Genomic DNA, 23,473 nt, shown 5'->3' with positions numbered 1-23,473 from the left:
TTGTGGGGACAAAATGACGTAACAAATACATGTGTAAGCTCCTTGGAAACTACAAACAATAAAGTAGGACTATGCAACTGGGAAGTTTTGTTATTCATGGAGAGTGAACAGGAGAAAATTTTAAAGGGGCTTAAAAGTGAGTCTGCAAGGGGGACTTTTAGAAATATTTTTTTGTTCTCAGTGGAACTTTTCCCAAGTTCTCTACCATTTTTAGCTTCTACTTGTTGACTTACGTACATTGAATGGGATTTTTTTTAAAAAGATTGTTAGTTACCAATAGTATCACCACCTCTTCTTATTCTATCATGAGACCAAGCAGCAGGCCAGGATGGCACCACTTGCATTGGGCTTATTTTCACTCTCTTTTTTCATAGACAGAGTGCCACATTAATAGCCATAGTTGGTATTGGGTTTTTGGGCAGTGAAGCTTGTGGATTTGACTTCTGTGATCCCTTTGCTGATGCATCTTTCATTGTTGTTATAATAATTTAAAAAATTGAGTTCTACTTACTGGACATACATCTCTGCACTTGAAAGTTAACATATTAAAAGCATTTTTTTTTCTTCCTTGGTTTTCTTGTTCATGTGGATAACCCAGAGAATGCCTGAGTCTAAGGTGCCATCCTCTGAGAATCATCGCCCAGAAATGTGCTCTAGCTGCAGTGTTCCTCTTCCCATTGGAGACAGCAGCTCCTCCTCTGGGAGTTGCACCAGCAGTCCACAAAGGATAGTTTCTCAACCTTCTTCTGTTGAGAACCCATTGGAGAACCAGAGAAATGATCAAAATAATTCAGATATTAAGATCTCTGAGACAGAGACACTTAAACCATCACAAAATTATCAGACTCTGCCTTCATCTCCAGTTCTGGTCCCCCAAGAATCTTTGGCCTCTTCAGAGGTCAAGGAGGATTTACCTGTAGAGTCTTCTTCAGCTTCACAGCATGGACAGGATGCCATCCTTTATCTTCAGACACAAGTGGCTGAGATGTCCCGAGTGATACGTGATCTGCAGTCTAGGAGCTGTTTTAGATTTCATCATTCTAGGCCAAGTGAGAACTCCTCAGTGCCATGGGACATCTCCACCTCCAAGGATGAAAATTTATCCACAGTTGATGAAGAAGCTGACTGCAAATCCCCCTCAGCTGATGACAAAGGACAACCAACTGACCCCAGTCAGTCTAGTTTCACAGGTCTTTTGAAAAGAATGGAACAGAGAGGTGTTATAAAGAGAGTAACGTTACAATCTGAAGCAGAATCGTGTGAAGGGAAACCTGATTATGTGACCTCTAAGAAACGTTTGGTTCCTCCATTGCATCCTCTTCTGAGAATTGCCACCACTGAGGTTTTTAAAGACCCTGCTGATTGCCATCCTTCTTCCTTCATGGGGCACAGGGTATATCCTGTGGCCAAGGATACCTCTCCTTTCCAACCAAATCCACCAGCTGAGGGCCCTATTGTAGAAGCATTAGAGCACAGCAAAAGAGGAAGCACAACATCTCCTCTAGATTCTACCTCAAAAGAAATGGAGGTTATGGGTTGTAGATTCTACCATGCTGCTTCCATTGCAGCCCGGGCTGCTAGCTACATGGCCTATATGACTCAATATCAGCGTAAACTGTGGGAAGATATGGAGGATCTGGTTCATGACCCGGAGTTTGATCGTGGAAAAGCAAGATGTATAATATCTGATGGCATGGATGCAGGCCTTTGGCAGCTTTGTACTACTAGGGACATAATGGATTCTGTAGTTAGAGTTATGGCAATGGCAATAGACTACAGAAGACAAGCCTGGCTCCGACTTACATCTCTCACTAAGAAAACCCAGGAGAAGATCTCACACTTGCCCTTTGATGGTACTTCCCTCTTTGGACAAGATGTGAATGCTGTTGTTGCAGAAGAAAACAATATTAAAGAAAATGACTATAGAGACCACAACAAATACTATAACCAACATCGATACTTTTATAGTCATGATCAGAAAGCACATTATCACAATAGAGGGTATTCCAAAGGAGATTGGTACAAACCTCGAAACCACCCCTATAGATACAGAAAAAAGGGAGAATCTCCTGAACGCCATGGGTACAAGAATTAATAGCCTGTTTGCGTTCAACAGCATAGTCATCCAAGATCCTAAGTATTTTACTTGCTACTCCCACTCAAACAGGATCTACAGGTAGGAGGTCACCTCAGAAACTGATGCATGTCTGGAATTACCACAGCTAACATTTAAATTCTAGACTTTTCAAATGAAGTATATAATAAAGAGACTCATGTTTTATTGGCCAAGTCAGCAGTAGAGACTTTCATCTAAGTAGGGTTGGACAAAGGTTTTCCCATTATTTCTGGTCCAAAATAAGTTCAGAGGAGGGTACTCAGGAATCTGAATCCTCTTGTGATTAACGAAAAAAATATAAAGATTTGTTCCTCAGGAAAATCTTACTGGTAAACTGAGGACTAGCTGATTTGGGGTCTGGAAATAACCTGCTATTAGATCTTTGCTTACTAGTACCAGAGGCAGATCCTTCGTTTTTAGGTCATCAGTGCTTCCTTGTTCAGGCTTCAGCTTGTCAGATCTTCACCAAATGACAAATCTGTTGTACTCTGTTTGTGTCAGGATGATCAACTTATCAAGAGTCCATACTACTCTCAAGCTCTCTAAGACTTCAGAATCAACCATGAAGCGTATGTCAAGAACTGGAATACAAATCAAATTTTGCCAAATCCAGTTTGCTTCCAGTAGGATGGCTAGATGTTACAGGTCTACTGTGGACACCAGCTGGAAAAAGACTTTCCTACCTGTAACATCTCTAGAAATTTTGACAGTAACTATCTTTATCGAGACTGATGGCTACCGTCTCATTACCACTCAGAGCTACATGTGAGAGAATTCTTTGTTATCATCACACCTAAGTCTTTGACCTATCAAGCTCTCAGATATAAAGAAACTGTGAGACCCAGCCATGGTGTTCTCTCAGGATATTCTGGGCCTTTCACCAAGATGACCTTCTTAAACCTACCTTCTAAACAGTTAACTTTTTTGAGCTTGATAATTCATCACTCTAAACACAAAAAAGATACGTACATTTTTAGTGCCCTGGATATGAAGGATGTTATACCATCCAGGCATGCAAATCTGAACTCTTGTAAGAGAATTCCAAACATGCCTGACAATCTGGTCCTCTTATTGTAATAAAGAAAGAGGGATGCCATCAAACTGGATGATACTGAGAATCCTTAAGTATTAGAGTATTACTGTGGATGTCGTAAAGAGAACATCTCACACAGCTCTGTTTCTGGATATCTATTTAAATGATGATATCCATTACAGATTTCTTAAAAGTCTGAAATCAAGACTTCAGTGACATGTTCTTGGTTTACTGGTCCCTTAATCTAGTCAGACTCTAATCACGAGAGATGACTTATCTTTTTGCTCCCAGTTGGTTCCATTAGTAGTTCTTCGCAATTCTGGAACTGGCAGCAGATACCTCAATTGTATATCCCACAGTATCTTTTTAATCTCAAGGCAGTGGCTGTACAGTATACCAGCCCTACATCCTCGTTTTTTTGCAGCATGACTTCAGAAATGGAGAAAGTGTCAAGTTTGAGGGGTCTGAATACATCACCTAGTATTATTTGCTTGGCAGCCAAAAAAATTTTTTTATCAACAGACTCAAAATTTTGTAACTTGGTTTGTCAGACATCTGCATATATTTCTTCTGCTTAATCAAAATATTTTGGGTCTATTGTTAGTGGAATATAACACTGTTTTAGGGTTCATGTGGTTTCTATTTCTTGCCATAGTTCTTGCACAGTGGTGATTGACATTTTCCCTAGTGCCCCACTTGTTGATGGTTGAAGCTCATCCCCCTCCATTGTAACTATCTTCAGCACCCTTTTTACTACTTTTCTTCTTCTATTTGTGCTAGAGGTTGAAGACGCAAACATCCCTACTTAGAAAAAGCTATTTTATTTTGTCAAATAATTTCAGAGTACTGTATTGGTCTTATTTGTAGATTAAGCCTAAACAACAGGCTTGATAGAGGAAATCGTCTTGCAAATTTGGTCAAGTCATATCTAGATTTAACGGTTACCTTTATTTTTGTATATTTCCCACAGTGTTTTACTTTTACCTTTTTTTAGGTCCGTGCCAATGGTATAGAAACTCTTTCAAATTAAACTCTAGAAGAGCATTGATTAACTACTTGAAAAGAAACAAGGGCCTAAAAAATCATGATATATATCACATCAGTCAAGCAGTCTCAATGTGCCCTTGACATGGCACTGTAGTTTCTTTGATGAAAAGACTAGTCACAGGTGAACTTATTGGAGAGAGACCTTGAAACTGGTCTGTGTGGCTGCACAGTTGTTTCCAATTAGCTAAGACTACTTCAGACTGTTCCCACTTTTCCATTTCTCCCCTTTCTTTCCCTGAATTAGGTGCTGGGTCACAAATGTGATGACTTTTGAGGTACTCTTATTTTCCAGAATCCAAAACAAAATAAATGATGCTCGAAGACATAATTCTCTGAAGCTGCTTGGCATTTCCACTTAACATGCTCCTCCTTTTAAATTTTTTGTTTTTTGTTTGTTTTTTTGTTTGTTTGTTTGTTTTGTTTTTTTTTTTAAAGATTTTATTTATTTATTTGACAGAGATAGAGACAGCCAGTGAGAGAGGGAACACGACCAAGGGGAGTGGGAGAGGAAGAAGCAGGCTCATAGCTGAAGAGCCTGATGTGGGGCTCGAGCCCATAATACCAGGATCACGCCCTGAGCCGAAGGCAGGCGCTTAACCGCTGTGCCACCCAGGCGCCCCTAAATTTTTTGTTTTTAATTGTGGTCAGAAAAAAGACAACATAAAATTCACCACCTTAACCATTTTTAAGTGCACAGTTTGCTAGTGTTAGCCGTATTTACATTGTGTAGCTCCTCCTTAAACATTTATAAAACAGCGTTGCTATTCTCTTCCTCTTGTGTTACGTTGCTCAGTACTAAAGTAACACCGCTTTACCACTCTCTGATTGATAAGCTCAAGCATCTCCAGAGAATTTTCCTAAAAGTGGAAAGGTTATTGGGGAATCATCGAATTGTTGATCAAGTAGATAACTTCTGAAAGGCATTTGGCAGTTGAGTGAGGACTGTCAGAATGTGGTAGAATGGGAACAGCTTTTAGGTATAGATAGTCAATCTCTTGATTTCAGAAGAAACGATATCCTTAACCTATTTATTTTAAAATCTTTCTCTGGCATACTTGAACGATGATGGTGTTGTAGAACTAAAAATGGGGACTTGATCTAGGGAGACAACCCCAAAAGCGTATGGAACTCAAAATGAGATAATAAGTTTTCATATTGTGCCTGCCACAGAATTCTCCATTAGGTGAACCCTGGATGTTTAAATATCTCTAGATTTTCTAGGAAGCTTTGGGATAATTGCAAATTTAATGATTTGGCTCAATGGGGATGCGTCTAATGATCCTTTTTCTTCAAAATGTTATTTCTCCACTAGACAAAATGTATGTGAAGACAATATGATTTCTTGCAGTTACTGTGTACAGAGAAACTTTCCATTGTTATATGAAGTGCCTTTTTAAATTTCACCCTATTGTTTAAAACTTAACATTTTGATGTCTTGCATATGTTATTGGTGATATTTATGTGAGTTCTGTACAGTGATATTTTTTAATCTTATAGTTTGTTCATCATCTGTACAATTGCACTATCTAAATGTACTCTCCTTCTGAATGTTAATTTGTTTTCTTTATAGCACTGTTGATCCATTTCAGAAGGTTGTAGAGTATGCACGTCCCCCTTTATTTAAACAACTTCATAGTGGTTCTTTTTAGTTATTAGTGATTGGCTCAGTATCCTGAGCATTAAGGCAGCTTTGTTTTCTATCTGCATGTTCTAGGTTTTCTGATTGAGTCATTCTGTCTCATAACTAACCTTGTTCTAAGCCATGGTAACACAACTTATATTTGATAAGTGGATGTGTTTACTTGGTAAGAAGAAACAAGGACATTAGGAAAAGCAGTAAATTTGCTGACACTTTATCCTTTCTTGTTAAACAGTGTGACAGTTTCCTTGTCAGTGTAATTGCATTTAAACTTTTTTTTTTTTTAACTGTGTGGCAGCTTCTTTATAATTCCATTTATTTACTTAGGCCTCAAAATGACATTTTGAGGAGAACATAAACTCTTTCAGGATACTTGGATACTATTTAGTATATTACATTAGTACTTTACTAATAATTTACTGAATGATACCTAAGTGACCTGATTGATAATGTCCTTAAGGGCCCAATACATCAGGATAACCTCTCAGGTAGTAAAAATGAGGAGGTTGGCATAGACACAGTCCAGAATCCCTTCTAGCTGTAAAATTGGATACAGAGTTAAGTGACATGGATAAGCAGAGTTAAATGCCACATTCACTATTCTTGAGGATATAATTTAGTGGGATTCTGATGAAGGTTAGAAATTATGGACTACATCTTTGTAGAAATAGTTTAAAGACTGCAATAACTGAAAACTTTTTTTTTTAGCAGGCATACTTTGCCCCAGACTTGTACTGTTTTCGGTTTCCTTGTCTTTTGAAATTTACCATTCTTAATGTTAGTGGCTAGTCCAATAATTAATTGTGCTATCTGTGTGGATCTTACGCATGTCATTCAGTTGGCCAGGTCCATTCTATATAGTTTTCATTTGTGGATACAGAACTCAATCAATTCTTCTGTCTTTCACTTAAGAAAATATACAGGTGGAAATTATTATTTAACTGATGATCACTATTGAATGCAAATCTTTTAGTTATTTTTCCAGAAATAATGAGTTTTGTAAGCCATTAAAATATTCTTTTATGGAATTTCCCTTCCTGGATGAATGATGAGAATATTGTTTTATTAAATCTTTTTTCCTCCTATTGATTAGTGGGATAATATTTTTGTACTCCTTTGTGTTTTTGTTTGCTTGACTTTATAGTAATGAAAACCTTTTTATAGTAGTGTTTGGAACCATTGAGATATCTTATTACAGGAAATTATGTTTGCTTCCAGTGGGATATATCTGGAAGTGATCACAGTCCAATCATGTCCTTTTGATGTTATCATATTAGTTATTTCATTCTTTATATTGATCTTTTCTTCCCCTTTATGTAACACCTCTTTCCAGAAGGATGTCTGATCTTCCCTTAATCTCTTTGATGTAGATTGTATTTTTTATTCTACCAGTAAATACTAGCCAGAATTTTGATGGGCTTTGTATTTGTGTACTTAAATACAATGCCCTCAGCATTATTGTAAGAGATTTTCTAGTTTTCTCTTCTGTCGTTTTTTTAAAAAGCAGCCAGTCCAGTCTCTGGAACTGTTATTTCCTGGATATTGAACTTTAATCAGTTTTTAATGCCTTCTTATTTAATGGTAGTCTTATTTTTCTCATTTTGCATAGTTTTCGCACAAATGTATTACTACATATGGTTTATGGTTAATTGTATCTTCTCATAAAAATTCTAAGCCCATCACCATGAAGTTATAGAACAGTTCTGACATAGACTGTACCTTAAAATTAACCAGTTTTCTCTAGGTCTTAAGGGCTTTACCTATTTTATTGAGATAACTGTCTATTTCAAATGATCTCTTGGATTTTCTGATGCCTTGTCAAGAATTCAACAAGAATTCTCAGGTTGTACTTTCTTTTAGGACTTCGGAGAGTTCTCAAGTTGTATTGAGTTTTCTAATATTCCTAAGTATATTCCTTGGTAGCAGTGAGAGTAAATGCTTTATATCTAGTCGTATTTTAAACTCTCCTTTGATCTTAAATGCTTCAGGTGTCATTATGAGTTCTGTTAGTAGTCTCTTTATAAGACCTATTTTCATAAGTTATTGTTTTCCATCACCTATCATATGCCTTCTCGTCATTGCCTGTAAGAGTAGCTCTTCAGTTTTGAGGACTACAGTTAGACCTCCCACTTTTGTATGTGATGGCTGTGTTTCAGACTACTTAATGTGCATTTAACACTAATATCCTGTAATAACTATCATGTTGTGGTCCCTTTATCTGTACCACTTTTAATTACTAGGGCAACATGATGTGGGTGATTGTATGCACTGAACAAACTCAGTGCATACAAAGAAAGCATTTTCCAACTCAGTCTAAACAGTCTCGAATTTTCAGTTCCATTTTTTTGAACATATTTAATTACATTAAACATCCTGCTGTTAGGTGTGCAGCCCTTCCTTTCTGCCTTGGTTCAAGTATAGTCAGTGTTTAATTAGCCTCATTTAGATTCTTAGCAAGAGTTGCATGCAGGTTGGTCTTTGTCTAATGGCTTATAACAACTCCTGTTTACTTTCATCAAAAATATATTTTGCGATCTTGGAAGCACCTTGATAGCCTTGGGCCTAACGGTTGCCTTTCTGCATAGGAAGGAGGTAGAGGAGAGAATTTTAATTTATAGAGCTCACATTTACTATCCTGTGCGCTAAAAGTTATGAGGCATTCTTGAGGAATAAATTCACCCTTTTTTTGCAGATGAGGAAATGAAACATCATTAAACACATTGCTCAAGTAAGTGGTGGAGCCTAGCTTTTGAATATTGACTTTTTTACACAGTCTCAGTTTAGCATTGTACTAGGCTGCCTCTTTGTATTTTTCAAGGCTTAACTAAAGTCTTAACTTTTCTGATAAGCTAATTTGACATATACTAATCTTTTTCTTCCCTAAATTTTGTGGTTAGGGCTGTACTGTCATCCCTTAGTACTTGATGTCTTATATTAACTGATTCCTGGTCATTTCACTTGTCAGACCAACTAACCTCTTCGTTTTCCCATTGAGATTAACTGTGTGGGACTAAGATTGTTCTGGATGTATTGTCATTGGCTTGTTTCACATATTCCATTCATTTTTGGCACTGATCATTTTAGTCAAGGGTCTTTTTGCTTGTTTTTCTTTTTTTTCTTCTACCTTTTTTGTTTGTTAAATTGTTTTGTTTCAGATTCACACTTAAGGGTTTTTTTTGTTTGTTTGTTTTTGGTTTTGTTTGTTTTTTGTGTTTTTTTTGCTGGCATCTTTAGGATATTGGCTAGGAAGGAAGGTGGAATGGTCCAAAGCACATGGTATTTAAATTCTAAGACCTTGATCTGAGTATTAGCAAGTTACTTATTTTCTGAGCCTCAGTTTTCCTACTCTCAAAAGAGGTAATGCCTGGAAGTAATTTGAAATTTCAAAAGCCTAATAGAGATTTCTTTTCTTTCATAGGTGTGCTGTTTCTACACAGGTAGATATATTATAACTGTGGGATGGTATTGGATATAAATACAGATACATTTTAAGATGTATATTTAATAGCATGTAGTAGTTCATATCATCAGATCATGTTCCCCTTGTTTACAGTTTTTAAGACTCAACCATTAAGCTATATTACAAGCCCATCAATGGACTAAGTCATTGAAAGGCATATTTAAAGTAAAATAGTCTCTTTCCTCAAGTGCAGGCTAAGAAATGCTCATTATAAACAATAAGGAAATAAAGAGAATGTAGAATAAAGAGCTAGGTTATGTAGGTATGTGTATATGATTTTTGATGGATGCTGTTTTGTCACTTTGTGTATGTTGGCAACAGTCTTCTATCATAGTTTTCAATACCTGTGTGCAGGCAGACACTGAGAAAGGTCTTGGGGAACCTGGAGCTAGTAAAAGATGGTATATTCTCTTAAGGGAAAGAAATGCCAATACGACGTATCTGTCCTGTTTAGAGGAAAGCCTGCGTGATGTTGGAACAAAAGAGGGAGCCCTCTAGAGTGATCAAGGAAGCTTTTCTTACTTAGCAAATACTTGAGCTGAGGTTCGCAGCATGGTTGGAGAAGAGATAGTTGGACCAGTAGAGAATCAGGAGCTGGGAATTGAGATGAAATCAGTGCATACAAAGACATGTGGAGCATTGTGTCTGGTTTCAGAATCGTAAGGAACAACCTTTATGGGAGACAGTTGGTGGAGATTAAGTTGAAGAAAGAGGATAAATTACCCATGAAAATGTATTGGTTCCAATTTATTCAAAGTGTACCAAGTCTGTGTAGCTATTATTTGTAAGGTTATAGAAGTAGTCTGTCTAGAGTTCGCTTTGTACCATAGTCCGCTGTGGCCATCTAGAGCAATTCTTTTTCTTCCCTGAACTGAGCCAAAGGAAGGTTTTCAGTCAGTGCACCTCTAGTCCCAGGGACAGCTCTGGCAGTGGAAAAGAACTGAGACACTGGTAGAGAACAACTTTGAAGATGAACAGGATGATGGCACTGAAGTGAAATGTGGCAGACCATTATGGGTATACAGTTGCGTACTTCAGGACTGCCTATTGGCATTGTGTCCTCAGTGTAGCTAAACGTGGCTCATTTCCCTGTACATTGGCTTACAGATAATTTGAGGGTAGACTTGGGGAAAATGAAGATATTTCTAAAAATGTTGCTTCATTGGAGTTTGGAGGTGTTGTATTGAAGAAAGACCTGTGAACCTTGTGCCAGTGGTATCTCCAGCAGCACCCAAAACACATTTTGTCAACTTCCTGTTTGTTTTTTTCTGTGATTTGAGTTTCGTTTCTTGCTTTTGTTGCCACTTTCACCTTTTCTCTTCTCTCTTCATAATTCATCCTTTTTCTTTCTGTGCCGGAGTTATAGCAGTGGCACTCAGGGTTAAAGTTACAACTCCCCTTTGCAACTTCAGAGATACTTAAAAATTCTCAAGTTCCAAATATGTTTTTGTTTTGTTGTGTTTTTGTTTTTGTTTTTTTATGGTCCTGTACTGAAGGAGACTCAAAGTCATTCTTCCTAGGAGGGGATTTTTATAAGTATAGGTATTGGCATTTTACCCAAAAGACAGTACAGGAGGAAGAATCTTGTTTAACAGACTTGGTGGTACTAGCCTTCTTAACTGAGTAAAGTACAGAATGGGGTATATCTGTATGTATGTTTTTTAAGTTTGCCATATAAAGTAGATGTTCTGTGTACTTTGTATTTGTAAACAATAACCAGTTGGGGGTGGGAAGATGATTGCTTTGTACAAAAGGGTTGTTTCCTGGTTCCAAAGCTTTGCTGCTGGAGATGGTAAATAAATATTGTACTGCTTTGCTGTGTTTATCCCTTCTGCTCTCTCTGTATTTGAATATAAAAAACTTGAGAAAAATTGTTGCTTTTCAAAATGTTATTTTGGGGTGTGGTTTGAGCCATAGTTGGGCAGAAGGGGCTTCTGGTAAATAGAACTTCTGGGAGTGCAAACTTCAGACCAAACTATGGACTGCAGCTTTCGCATGGGCAGTAATAAGCAGGCTTTGAAATTTGAGTTTGTATGGAATAATGCAGTTGTTTGAGGAATTCTGTTCAAACCGAGTGCACTGGTCAGATGGCTTGGTGTAATTAATAATTTACAAAGTTAATTCATTCCACTTTTGAAGTTGGTTGCTCCTTTGAGCTTTCTGTAAACTTGGGATCCGTTCTTTACATAGAAGATAAGGATAATGGCCAGAGTAATCATTCTCCATTGTGATGCCCTGCTGACTGGTTTGTGTCAGCTGACATTCACGGAGATACTATAACAACAAATAAACCTCTGCCTTGGATTATCCTCTATATCCTCTCTCCCTATCCTTCCCCGCTACCTCCTGTGAAATTCATCTCTCCTTATTACTGGCTTTTCTGTAGCAAGAAAAGTGCTTTTGGTGAGTCAGATAGGGAACTGGGTTATTGTGATCACTTCTCTGGATAACTCTTTTTACAGAGTGTTTTCTCCTAACTTATATCGCCCTGTACAGAGTGAGAGTCCATTTCACAGGGAAGATCCTTTGACTATATTCATATTTCCATTTAAAAAGTAATTTTGTATAATGCCAAATTTGATAGTTACTCAAGAACTAAAGTGCTTTTTAGGGATTAGTAGTGATTTTAAATTAAAAAGTCAGTTGCTCATCCTAAAAAAGGCTCAGAATGATATAATGCCACAATTTATTGTAAAATGATAATTTCTTCTGTGAAGCCCTAGTTTTTTCAGTATTGTATTTCTAGAAATTGCTTTACAAAAGCAGAATTATTCCTTTAATTTTGCATTTCCTTTGACTTGGTCTTGGCAAATATTTTTAGAAAACTGATTTAGCTAGTTAATGGCAGTTAAGAAGTGACTTAGAAGTTCAACTTTTGGGTAAGCAGATGAATGAAGGGTAAAATGAAAGATGTGCCTGTATTTAATATTTGAAGAAATTTATTCATGAGACCTTAAAAAAGTTCATTAAACAGATCATAGGCCATTTTCTCAGCATTCAATATCAAGCCCAGTTCTTAACTACCCAAAGGGGAGTTGGCAGGTATATGGCACTTGGTTTCTTAAACCATAATACACTGAAGGATTGAGAGTGAATGGTTCAAGAAACAGGCATTTGTAGATGAATTCTAAAAAAAGCCCACCTGTGAAATTCAGGTTCTAGCAAAAATCACTTTTGGGACATTATTAGCTTCCATGCAAATAAATATATTAAGCATTGAGAAATTACCTTGGTCACTGGAAAAGTTAAGAGTCTTGCTTTCTATTCTTATATCCCAAACAGGAAGAGAGGAAGGTCAGTTATAGCTGAATAAGCTAATATCTTTAAATTTCAGTTTTTAATTTGCCTAATTGTACTTTTAATAATTTAATTACACTTAAAAATACAAATGAGTATGTGGACTTTGCAGTTTGTTTTAAGCATATATGTATTTAAAGAAAAATACAAATTTTAAGTATGTTTTAGCTAAAACTTATGCTTTTTGCTTTAAAATAGTAATGGTGTTCGACATCAAAATTGTGTGTAAAATATATTTTCCCGATAGTCATTAAGGCTGTTGAACTGAATATGACTTGCCTTAGTTATAATTAATATCTTTTTCTGTTAGGTTTGGAAAATAATGTAGCCTAGTCATTGGATTTCTAGAGAGAAAAATCTGGAGGGAAAAAAAGTTAAATACAATTTACTAACAGATTATGTTCCTTCTAGATAAAAAATTTTTACCTACCTTTATAAAGGATAAATATTAAACTTATATTTTTGTAAAGGATTAATTTAAACCAGATCCATTATTCCCAAATAAAAGAGTGAGATCCTCAATACTTTTTGTCATTATACCATCTTGTTGGTTAAAAATTGAAATTTTGTTAACAAATTTATTACATGTGCTTGACTGTAGAATACTAGAAAATAGAAATAAAAAAGAAAAATTCTCCAGACAGAAACAACTACTGTTAACATTTAGATTTCTAACCTTCCAGATCTTACTTACATGTTATAATAAAAGATGAGATTATTTTCACTTAAATATAAGTAAGGGAAAGAAAACACTGAAATATATACAGATTATAGCTTCATTGATTAGTGGTATTTTGTGCCATTTTGTCATTAATTTGTCTATTGATACTGTATGATTTATTTTACAAGTCACATAGAAAGTAGATCAGTTTCACATTAATGTTAGAAATTTTAATAGTTCTCAGGAAATATTTGTTAGCTCATTAAACTTGATTAGTAAGGGATGTATTAATTACTTTGGTGAAAAATTTGTCTAAATAGTGGAATTCGCATTGAATGTGACTCTTGATCTTTTATGATCAGGATTTTGAATTCATGGTCAGAACCAGTTTTAAGTTCAGCTGAACTGATTTCAGGTTTGAGGTGTTATTGGTCTATAGCAAAAAGAAAAATCAGGATAGTGCCGCTAGTTTTTCATAAGGCTAAATTTGTTTAATATGAGACTACTAAGGGAAATTTTGAAGTAATAGTTGGAGGCGTTGTGTCTTAAATAGAAATGATGGTGACTGTTGATACTAGTTCCTTTAAAAATGCCCTTACTTGACAAAATAAGAGAATCCTATGCCAGCCTTTCCTTTTCCCTTTGCCCCCAGTTAGTTTGACCTGTTGAATCCCATCATTCCAGAATAGATCTCATAAGAAAGCCGCCTTCTTCCTTTCCTGCCCAAGTTATACCTTACTTCTAGACTTGGAATTTTTGCTGAAACTCTACCACACTGCATTAAAACTTAAGCATTTTGTCCTCAAGAACGAAAGAATTCTTGCTTACTTTCACCTGTATAGACACACCTTGGAGATATTGCACGTTTGGTTCCAGACCACCACAATAATACAAACATAAATTGTGTAGTAGTATGTGTAAAAAAATATACATACCTTAATTTAAAAATACTTCATTGCTAAAAAGTGCTCACCATTATCTGAGTTTTTAGTGACTCTTAACCTTTTTGCTGGTGGAGGGTCTTGATGCTGATGGCTTCTGACTGACCAGGCTGGTGGTTGCTGAAGATTGGGGTGGCTGTGGCATTTCTTAATATAAAACAGTAGTGAAGTTTGCCACAGCAATTAACTCTACCTTTTCAGGAATAATTTCTCTAGCACAGTAGTGTTCTAAATCCTTTGTTGTCACTTCAACAATCTTCACAGCATCCTCACAAGGAGTAGATTGTGTCTCAAGAAACCTCTTTGCTCATCCATGAGAAGCAATTCCTCATCTATTCAGATTTTAGCATGAGCTTTCAGCAGTTCAGTCACATCTCAGGCTCTACTTCTAATTCCAGTTCTCTTGCTATTTCTACCACATATACAGTTAACTTCCTCCATGGAAGTCTTGAACCTCTCAAAGTCATCTATGAGGTTGGAACAACTTTTCTCAAACTCTATTAATGTTGATATTTTAACCTCTTCCCATGAATCATGAGTGTTCTTAATGGCATCTAGGATGGTAAATCCTTTCTGGAAGATTTTCAGTTTTCTTTGCCTAGATCTATCAGAGGAATAACTATCTGTGGCCCCTTACATTCTTAACAGAATGTATTTCTTAAATAATAAGACTTGAGAGTTGAAGTTGTTCTTGATCCATGGCCTGCAGAATGAATGTTGTGTTAGCAGTTATGAAAACAACAATCTATCATTGTATGTCTCTATCAGAGCTCTTGGGTGACCAGTCCATTGTCAATGAGCAGCCAGATTTTGAAGGAATGTTCATTCTGAGCAGTAGGTCTCAATAGTGGGCTTAAAATACTCAGTAAACCATCATGTAAACAGATGTGCTCTCATCCTGGCCTTATTCCATTTACAGAGCAGAGGAAGAGTAGACTTAGCATAATTCTTAAGGGCCCTAGGATTTTCAGAATGGTCAATGAGCATTGGTTCCACCTTAAAAAGTCACCAGCTGCACTGGCTCCTAACAAGAGAGTTAGCCTGTCCTTGGAAGTTTCAAAGCCACACATTGACTTCTCTAGCTATGAAAGTCCTAGATAGTATCTTCTTTCCAATAGAAGGCTATTTCATCCATACTGAAACTCTGTGGCTTAGTGCAGCCACCTTCATTAATTATCTTAGCTAGAGCTTCTGGGTAACCTGCTATAGCTTCTACATCAGCAACCGCTGCTTCATCTTATACTTTGGTATTATGAGGCAACTTTTCCTAAGCCTCATGAATCAACCTCTGCTAGCTTCAAACATCTCTTTTTCCTTACCTTTCTCAGCCTTCACAGAATTGAAGAGTTAGGGCTTTGTTCTGGTTTGGGCTTTGGCTTAAGGGAATGTTGTAGCTGGTTTGATCTATCCAAACCACTAAAACTATCTTCATATCAGCAGTGAGGCTGTTTTGCTTTATCATTCATGTGTTCACTGGAGCAGCACTTGTAATTTCCTTCAAGAACTTATCCTATGCATTCACAACTTAGCTGTTTGACGCAAGGGGCCTAGCTTCCAGCCTATCATGGTTTTCAATGTGCTTTTCACACTAAGCTTCATCATTTCTAGCATTTAAAGTGATAAATGTGCAACTCTTCCTTTCACCTGAATACTTAGAGGCCATTATCAGGTTTATTGCCCTAATTTCAATATTTATATCTCAGGAAATAGGCTTAAGGAAGGGGGAGCGAGACAAGGGAATGGCCAGTCAGTGGAGCTGTCAGAACACATACAACATTCATGCAGTCTTACATGGGTGCAGTTCATGGTACCCCAAAATAATTACAATACTAACATCAGAGATCACAGATTGCTATAACAAATATAATAATAATTAAAAATTTTGAAATATCTCAATTACCAAAATGTGACACAGGCATGAAGTGAGCAAATGCTGTTGGAAAAATCGTGCCATCAGATTTGCTGGATGCAGGGTTGCCATAGACCTTCAATTTGTAAAAAAGGCAGTATCTGCAAAGTGCAATAAAATGAGATGTGCCTGTACATGCTTAACTTTCATGGGTATGTGTACTTAGATTTAACCAGTATTCTTAATCTGACTGCCATTTCTGGGACAACCCAGATTTGCTTTGTACAACCCAAGTTTTAGACTTTAAAAAAATGTAAAGAATAGGGGCGTCTGGGTGGCTCAATCAGTTAAGCATCTTGCCTTCGGCTCAGGTCATGATCTCAGGGTCCTGGGCTTGACACCCCATGTCAGGCTCCCTGCTCAGTGGGGAGTCTGCTTCTCCTTCACCCTCTCTGCTTCCCCTCCAGTTGTGCTCACACTCTCTGTCTCTCTTTCTCTCAGATAAATAAGTAAAATCTTTTTTTACAAATGTAAAAAATATACTGGAGGACATCAGAAATCATAACATCCAGGTTGAGCACAGACAGGATCATAGAGGCCATATTAGCCTGGCTTCTGAGGTTCTGAAACAGCTTTTCTTTCTGTAACCTGTGTGACCCTCATTTTGTAACCTTCCCACTCCTGATCATCCACAGATTTTTGTGTGTTAGACTGTTACTTTAACCGTATTATTTTTTTTTAATTTTTTTATTAAAACCAATTTATTTTTTTAAAAAAATTTTCATAGTTACTGAATTAGAATTTGCCTTTTAATGTTTTTTGACTTCACAGCCTTCTCCTTAATTCTGGGAAAATCCCACCCAACTTCCCCAATGGGAGGGGAGAGGTTATGGGAGAAAAACTTATGCAGGGAGTGATCTAAGATAGAGGCAAACAGACTCTCCCCTCCCCAGTATATTTCTTAAGACTTTTCTGTCCTTCTCCCCAAAAGTAACTGAGTGGATAGCATTTTCTTGCATATCATTTGCTATCACTGTGGACTCAATAGTATTCTTTAATAGTATCCAATGTGGAAGTTAATCCAGGGTGACCATAGCTTGTGCTTCAAGAAGAATGACTGAAAACCCTATAGCTGCTAACATCTTATTCTTAACCATTCTTACATTGAGAGCTAATTCCATTTCTAGCTTGAGAATTTAGAGTCTGAAAGTCTGACTTTAGAAAAGCTCTAAGGACCTAAATGCTTATTAATACCACAGCCTTTGGGGGAAGATTGGCAAATCTAACCTAAGAAGAATAGTCCTAGAATTTTGTGACTTCACATTAAATTACAGTTCAGTATTTTGACACGAATGGAATAGTGGAAAACTCCCAAACCTAAGACTGTGGTGTCCCCTTTTCATCTTAATTCTACAGGAAACATTTAAGACACTTTCAGCTAGCCTGAAATGAGTTCACTTTCTGCCCATATTCCTGACAAATAATACTATAGCTTTGGTTCTGCCATTGGATCAGTAACAAGGTGGCCTGCCGTGTTTTCCCCCTTGCCTTCTGATAAGTTAAAATTTGTTTCTGAAATTACTGATTCTTTGAATTACCTATTATACTTTTATACAAAATAAGGCCTTCTGTGACCTAATAGGTAAAATCCCTAGTATGTATTTCAACATTCGTGATCTCTGTTTTTCCAGTGTGTATGTGTTCTCTCAGAACCACAGAAGTATATAATTTAGTAAGATCTAGAGGCTGTCCCTCATCTTGGATCACTAACAGTGGAAAACCAAGGGATTTGGCTTTCTGGAGAGAGTGTTCATAAATAACCCATTACTCGTGTCTGGCGTTAACCAGCAACCTTGATCCCAAAACCTAAGTTGTGATGGAAGAATAATCATATGAGTATCATCCCCTGCCTCATATAATTATTTCCCCCCCATTTTAGGAAAAAACATTATTTTAAATACTTCATTTTTCTCATAAATGGTAGAGGTTTCAAAGTTGAAGTTCGTTCTTTCTCTAGCTCTACCATTCATTCCTTTTTATCTACTCCTAGCAGATTGTCTTTCTAATTATGTACTTTCCATATAGGTAGCCAAAGGGGGTTTTGTTTTGTTTTTGTTTTTAAGAAGAAAATAAAAACTTTCCCCGTGGAGGAAGAGAAGAAGGAAACCAAACTCAATTTTAAATGTCTTTTTGAATTCAGTATCAGAGCTGTCAGGTCTTTTGAGCCCTTCAGAGTCATGAAAGATAATAAATAGATCAAAATTAGTTGGGAATCACAGAAGTAATCTTTTTTTATTAACATAACCAGATAGTTAATTAAAAGATAACATAGACTACTGGTAGCTAAATATGAGGTAAATAATTTTAGCAAACAGTAATACTGACAGGTTTTGCTTATTTCACTGCCAAAGAGTAATGTTCTAGGGCTAATTTTAGGTTAATTTTAGAATGAAGTTGAAGAGATCTAAACAAATGTTTAAATGTTGATTAAAGGGCTAAATAATGTATCTTCCCAGTCTATGAGTATAGTTTGAAGGGAGTAAAGTTCATACTTAAGGGGCGCCTGGGTGGCTCAGTTGGTTAAGTATCTGCCTTTGGCTCAGGTCTTGATCTCAGGGTCCTGGGATCCAGCCCTACATCAGGCTCCCTGCTCAGCAGGGAGTCTGCTTCTCCCTCTGCCCCTCCCCACCATGTGCACACGTCTACGCATGCTCTCTCTCTCTCTAATTAATAAATAAAATCTTTTAAATAAAAAGTTCATACTTAAATTTTGTGACAAGTGGATTACTAAAAATTTTTCTCCTTGGATATATAATCTCTGTGTTTCAAACTTTAGTTTTCATTTAGTTTTGTGTCCAGAGTATATTTATAATTTATAACGTAAAGCAGAAAATCATTAATTGTGTTTTAAAGGAAACTTAAGGAAGAATAAATATTATGTCAAGTCTTCCTGAATGAGTATAACTTCAAAAGTATTTCAGAATGGTTATTTTGTGATGGCTTAGGAAAAAGTAAAATGATAGTTGGAACCATAAATTCAAGGGTAGCCCTTCCTGGATTAGGATTACTTTAATCCAAAACATGGCCACCTTCCTATCCCCAGAATATTCACATTATTGTGATCCAACAACATATTTTTATAGGTAACCCTAATTTATTTATTTATTTAAGATTTTTTATTTATTTGAGAGATGGTGAGCGCGCGCGAGAGAGAGAGAGAGAGAGAGAGAAAGAGAAAGTGCATGCACAAGCTGGAGGAGGGGCAGAGGGAGAGGGAGAAGCAGGCCTCCCACTGAGCAGAGAGTCTAATGCTGGGCTCGATCCTAGGACCCTGGGATCATGACCTGAGCCGATGGCCGTCGCTTAACCAACCAAGCCACCGAGTCACCCCCCCCTTTTTTAAAGATTATTTGAGAGACAGAGAGTGAGCGAGAGAGAGAGGAGGTAAACCCTAATTTGTACCTTGTCTACCTCATGGGTTTTTATGACCTTGGTTTACTTTGAAGCATGACTTTTGCTAGAGTTTAAAACCTAAAAAATGTATCTGTGTCAGGAAGACTAACATACTGTAGGCCCATGGTTAAATATTATTAACTTTCTTAAATTAGATTCTTTTAGGATCTACTCTAAATTTCCTTCTCAAGGTAGCACCTGCATTTGAAATAGATAATATTTTTGTCTAACCAAAGAGTACATTTAATTTGCTTTTAAGACAGATAAATGTGCCTTTACTAAAGGATTGGAGCTCAGATAAATAGCTTTTTGTGACTCATTTCTAGTAAGCTGCATTGTCCTGTGACTTTTAAAAGAATATTTTGAAGTTAGGAAAATGTCATCTATTACACAAGGGTGTAGGCTGACCAAGTAGTCGGAATTTGAGTTGAAACCCAGAGTAATTCTGTGAGTATTCCTTATTGCAAAGATGTAGCCTCATACTGAAAATACCATTTTGGCCTTTTTAGATATACTCACTTCAGTGTAACTTTTGTGTACTTGGAGAATCACACCTGATGTTTGACATGGTTGATGCAATTCTGTCCCACTATAGATAAAATTTGGGTTGTACGTACATGCTGATTTGCCTAAAGAGTGACACTGTAGGTAGTAACCCAATCTTTCTAGTAGAAAAACTTTGAATAGACTATTTTTTAGTGAAGTTTTAGGTTTACAGCAAAACTGAGAGGAAGGTACAGAGATTTCCGGTATACCCCTTGCCCCTACACGTGCATAGCTTCCTTCATTATTAGCATCCCCCAACATAATGGTATGTTTAATATAATCAATGAGCCTACAGTGATACATCATTATTACCCTAAGTTCATAGTTTACATTAGGGTTCGCTATTGATGTGTTATACATTATGTGGGTTTGGACAAATTTATGATGACAGGTGTCCACTTTTTTTTTTTTTTTTTTAAGATTTTATGTATTTGACAGAGCCCACAAGTAGGCAGGGCAGCAGGCAGAGGGAGAGGGAGAAACAGGCTCCCTGCTGAGTGGGGAGCCTGATGTGGGGTTCCATCCCAGGACCCTGGAATCATGACCTGAGTTGAAGGCAGGCACTTAACCGACTGAGCCACCCAGGCACCTAGGTGTCCACCTTTGTAGTGGACATATATCATACAGAATAATTTTACTGCCCTAAAAATCTTCTGTACTCTGCCACTCATCCCTTCCTCCCCCCAACTCTGGGTAATCAGTGTCTTTTTTATTGTCACCATAGTTTTGCCTTTTCCAGAATGTCATATAGTTGGAAGCACGCAATATGTGGACTTCTCGGATCGACTCCTTTCATTTAGTAATATGTATTTAAGTTTCCTCCATGTCTTTTCATAGCTTGATGGCTCATTTGTGGGGTGTGGGAGAGAAGAGCAGAGGGAGAGAGAATCTTAAGCAGGCTCCGTGCTGGGCACGGAGCCCAAGGCTGGGCTGGATCTCACAACCCTGAGATTATGACCTGAGCCAAAATCAAGAGTCGGATGCTTAACCAACTCAGCCACCCAAGGTACCTCTTGATGGCTCATTTCTTTTTAGCACTGAATAATATTCCATCATCTGGATGTACCACAGTTTATCCATTCATCTACTAAAAAACATCTTGGTTGCTTCCAGGTTTTAGCCATTATGAATAAAGCTGCTATAAATATCTAATTACATAGGTTATTTCATCCCTAACTGCTATTTATTTGCATGTTGTTTTCTTAGAAAGATCATGCCATCTGTGAACAAAGAGGGTTTTATTTCTTCGTTGATTTGTGGTTTGGTGTCTGACATTGATGGGGGAAATTTCAGCCATTACTGTTTAAAATATTCTATTCCTTTCTCTTTTCTGGTATTTTCATTATGCATATGTAACATTTTTGTAACAGTTCCTAGATATTCCATTTTGTGTTTTTTCAGTCTTTGTTTTTTGTTTTGTTTTTCAGTTTTGGAAGTTTCTGTTGACATATCCTCAAGCACAGAGATTCTTTCCTCAGCAGTGTACAGTCTACTGATGGGGCTATCAAAAGCATTCTTCTTTTCTGTTATAGTGTTTTTGATCTCTAGTATTTCTTTTTGGTTCTTTCTTAGGATTTCCATCTCTTTTACTTACATAACATATCTGTTCTTTCATGTTGTCTACTTTTTCCATTAGAGCCCTTAGCACGTTAATCAGTTGTTTTGAATTCCTGATCTGATCATTCCAACATGCCTGCCATGTCTGCCTTTCTATGCTTGCTCTGACTCTTCAAACTGTGTTTTCTTGCCTTTTAGTATTCCTTCTAAGTTTTGGTTGAAAGGTAGACATGATGTATTAGGTAAAAGGGGCCTGTGGTATGGGGCACCTGGGTGGCTCAGTTGTAAGCATCTGCCTTCAGCTCAGGGCGTGATCTCAGAGTCCTGGGATCGAGCCCCACATTGGGCTCCTCGCTGGGAGCCTGCTTCTTCCTCTCCCACTCCCGTTGCTTGTGTTCCCTCTCTCGCTAGCTGTCTCTCTCTCTCTGTCAAATAAATAAATAAAATCTTTTTTAAGAAAGGTGGGGGACGCTGTGGTAAATGGACCTTCATGAAGTAGTGGTAAGGTATGGGGAAGTGGTAGCACTCTGTAGTCCTGTGGTTAAGTCTCAGTCTTGTTGAGCTGATGCCCCTGGACTGTGACCTTCAGCATTGCTTCTCAATCCCTTGTTTTAAGTGGGAAGGATGGCTAGAGTGGCCTGGAATTGTGTATTTCCATTCTCCCAGGTTGCTTAGACTCTGATAAAATTCCTACAGGGTAGGTTCTGGTAAAATAGTTTATGTTGAGGACAGACCTTGTTAAGAAGAACAAAATGCTCTGTCATTCTGCTTACTTTTCTTGGCCCCTTGCTGGAAGCATGAGGGGATTTTTCTCCAGTTTTTACTGTGAGAACCTGGTAGAACTCCAGGAGGAAAACTCACAAAAGTGTGAGGCTCTCCATGACTGGGTCATCCTGTGGTTTTTAACTCTTAGACTTGTCCCACTGAGCATCCAGCAATTTGTCACTTATAGTTCAGGTTTTTTACTCAATACTGGTTCCTGCTGAGGTTTCTACTCATGAATTTCTGCTCCATTAACTTGTGATTCTTTGTCTCTGCCCCTCTCTCTCTTTTTTGCACCGGTTTACACTGTAACCTCATTTTTCTTGTCTAAGAAGGAGATCTAAGAAGAGTTGTTGACTTTTTGGTTTGTTCAGCTTTTTACTTGATAGGATGGAGGAGCAACTTATAAGCTTCTTACATGGTGGACCAGAAACCGGAAGTTAGATCTATTTTTTTAAATCATTTTATCTTAAATAAATATTGTTTTGGCATTGCTGAAAAACCAGAACCAAGGATGTTTGTATTGTTAGACCTTTGGGGGGGACTAATGGCTTAATGGCATTACCTGATTGACTCAAAGCAAAGCAACACGAAACTCTTCAGTATCCAGATGATTATAAAGTAAATAAAAATGATAAATTGTCTTAGCAGTTAGTTTATCTAACTTTTTGAAAACCACAAATGCTGGTGAATAATTGGCTGACCTACAAAATACCACATAAAGTATAAAATACATAAAATACCTTCTTAGAAATTTGCTGACAGGGGCACCTGGGTAGCTCAGTCATTAAGCATCTCCCTTCGGCTCAGGTCATGATCCCAGGGTCCTGGGATCGAGCCCCGCATCGGGCTCCCTGCTCAGCGGGAAGCCTGCCTGCCTCTCCCTCTCCCATTCCCCCTGCTTGTGTTCCCTCTCTTGCTGTCTCTCTCTCTGTCAAGTAAATAAAATCTTTAAAAAAAAAAAAAAAAGAAAAGAAACCGATTCTAAAAAAAAAAAAAAAAAAAGAAATTTGCTGATGATAAAAGTAAATGGTTCTTGGGCACCTGGCTGGCTCAGTTGGAAGAGCACGTGACTCTTGATCTCAGGGTCATGATTTTGAGTCCCACATTGG

General features: G+C 37.3%; 1 protein-coding gene across 6 annotated transcripts in view; it reads left to right on the top strand.

Moving 5' to 3' along the window:
* ZNF451 (zinc finger protein 451) overlaps positions 1 to 23,473 on the top strand; it is an 85,458-nt gene that overhangs the window by 14,597 nt on the left and 47,388 nt on the right. For 2 of the 6 annotated variants that reach the window (XM_045803016.2, XM_087856981.1), the window contains exon 4: positions 599 to 23,339. The exons of 2 other annotated variants lie outside the window; for them this stretch is intronic. In XM_045803016.2, coding sequence (XP_045658972.1) covers positions 599 to 2,095 — 1,497 coding nt within the window. In that variant the 3' untranslated portion in view covers positions 2,096 to 23,339. Of the gene's footprint in view, positions 1 to 598; positions 23,340 to 23,473 lie in introns of those variants that run through there. 2 more of the 6 variants (XR_015722258.1, XM_045802997.2) reach the window with 2 other exon arrangements.

This window comes from Ursus americanus, chromosome 29, assembly GCF_024610735.1.
Source record: "Ursus americanus isolate L20-20 chromosome 29, mUrsAme1.1.p, whole genome shotgun sequence".
Lineage (NCBI taxonomy): Eukaryota > Metazoa > Chordata > Mammalia > Carnivora > Ursidae > Ursus > Ursus americanus.
Note: the sequence above shows the minus strand (reverse complement) of the source record. Positions and strands in the feature narration are given on the sequence as shown.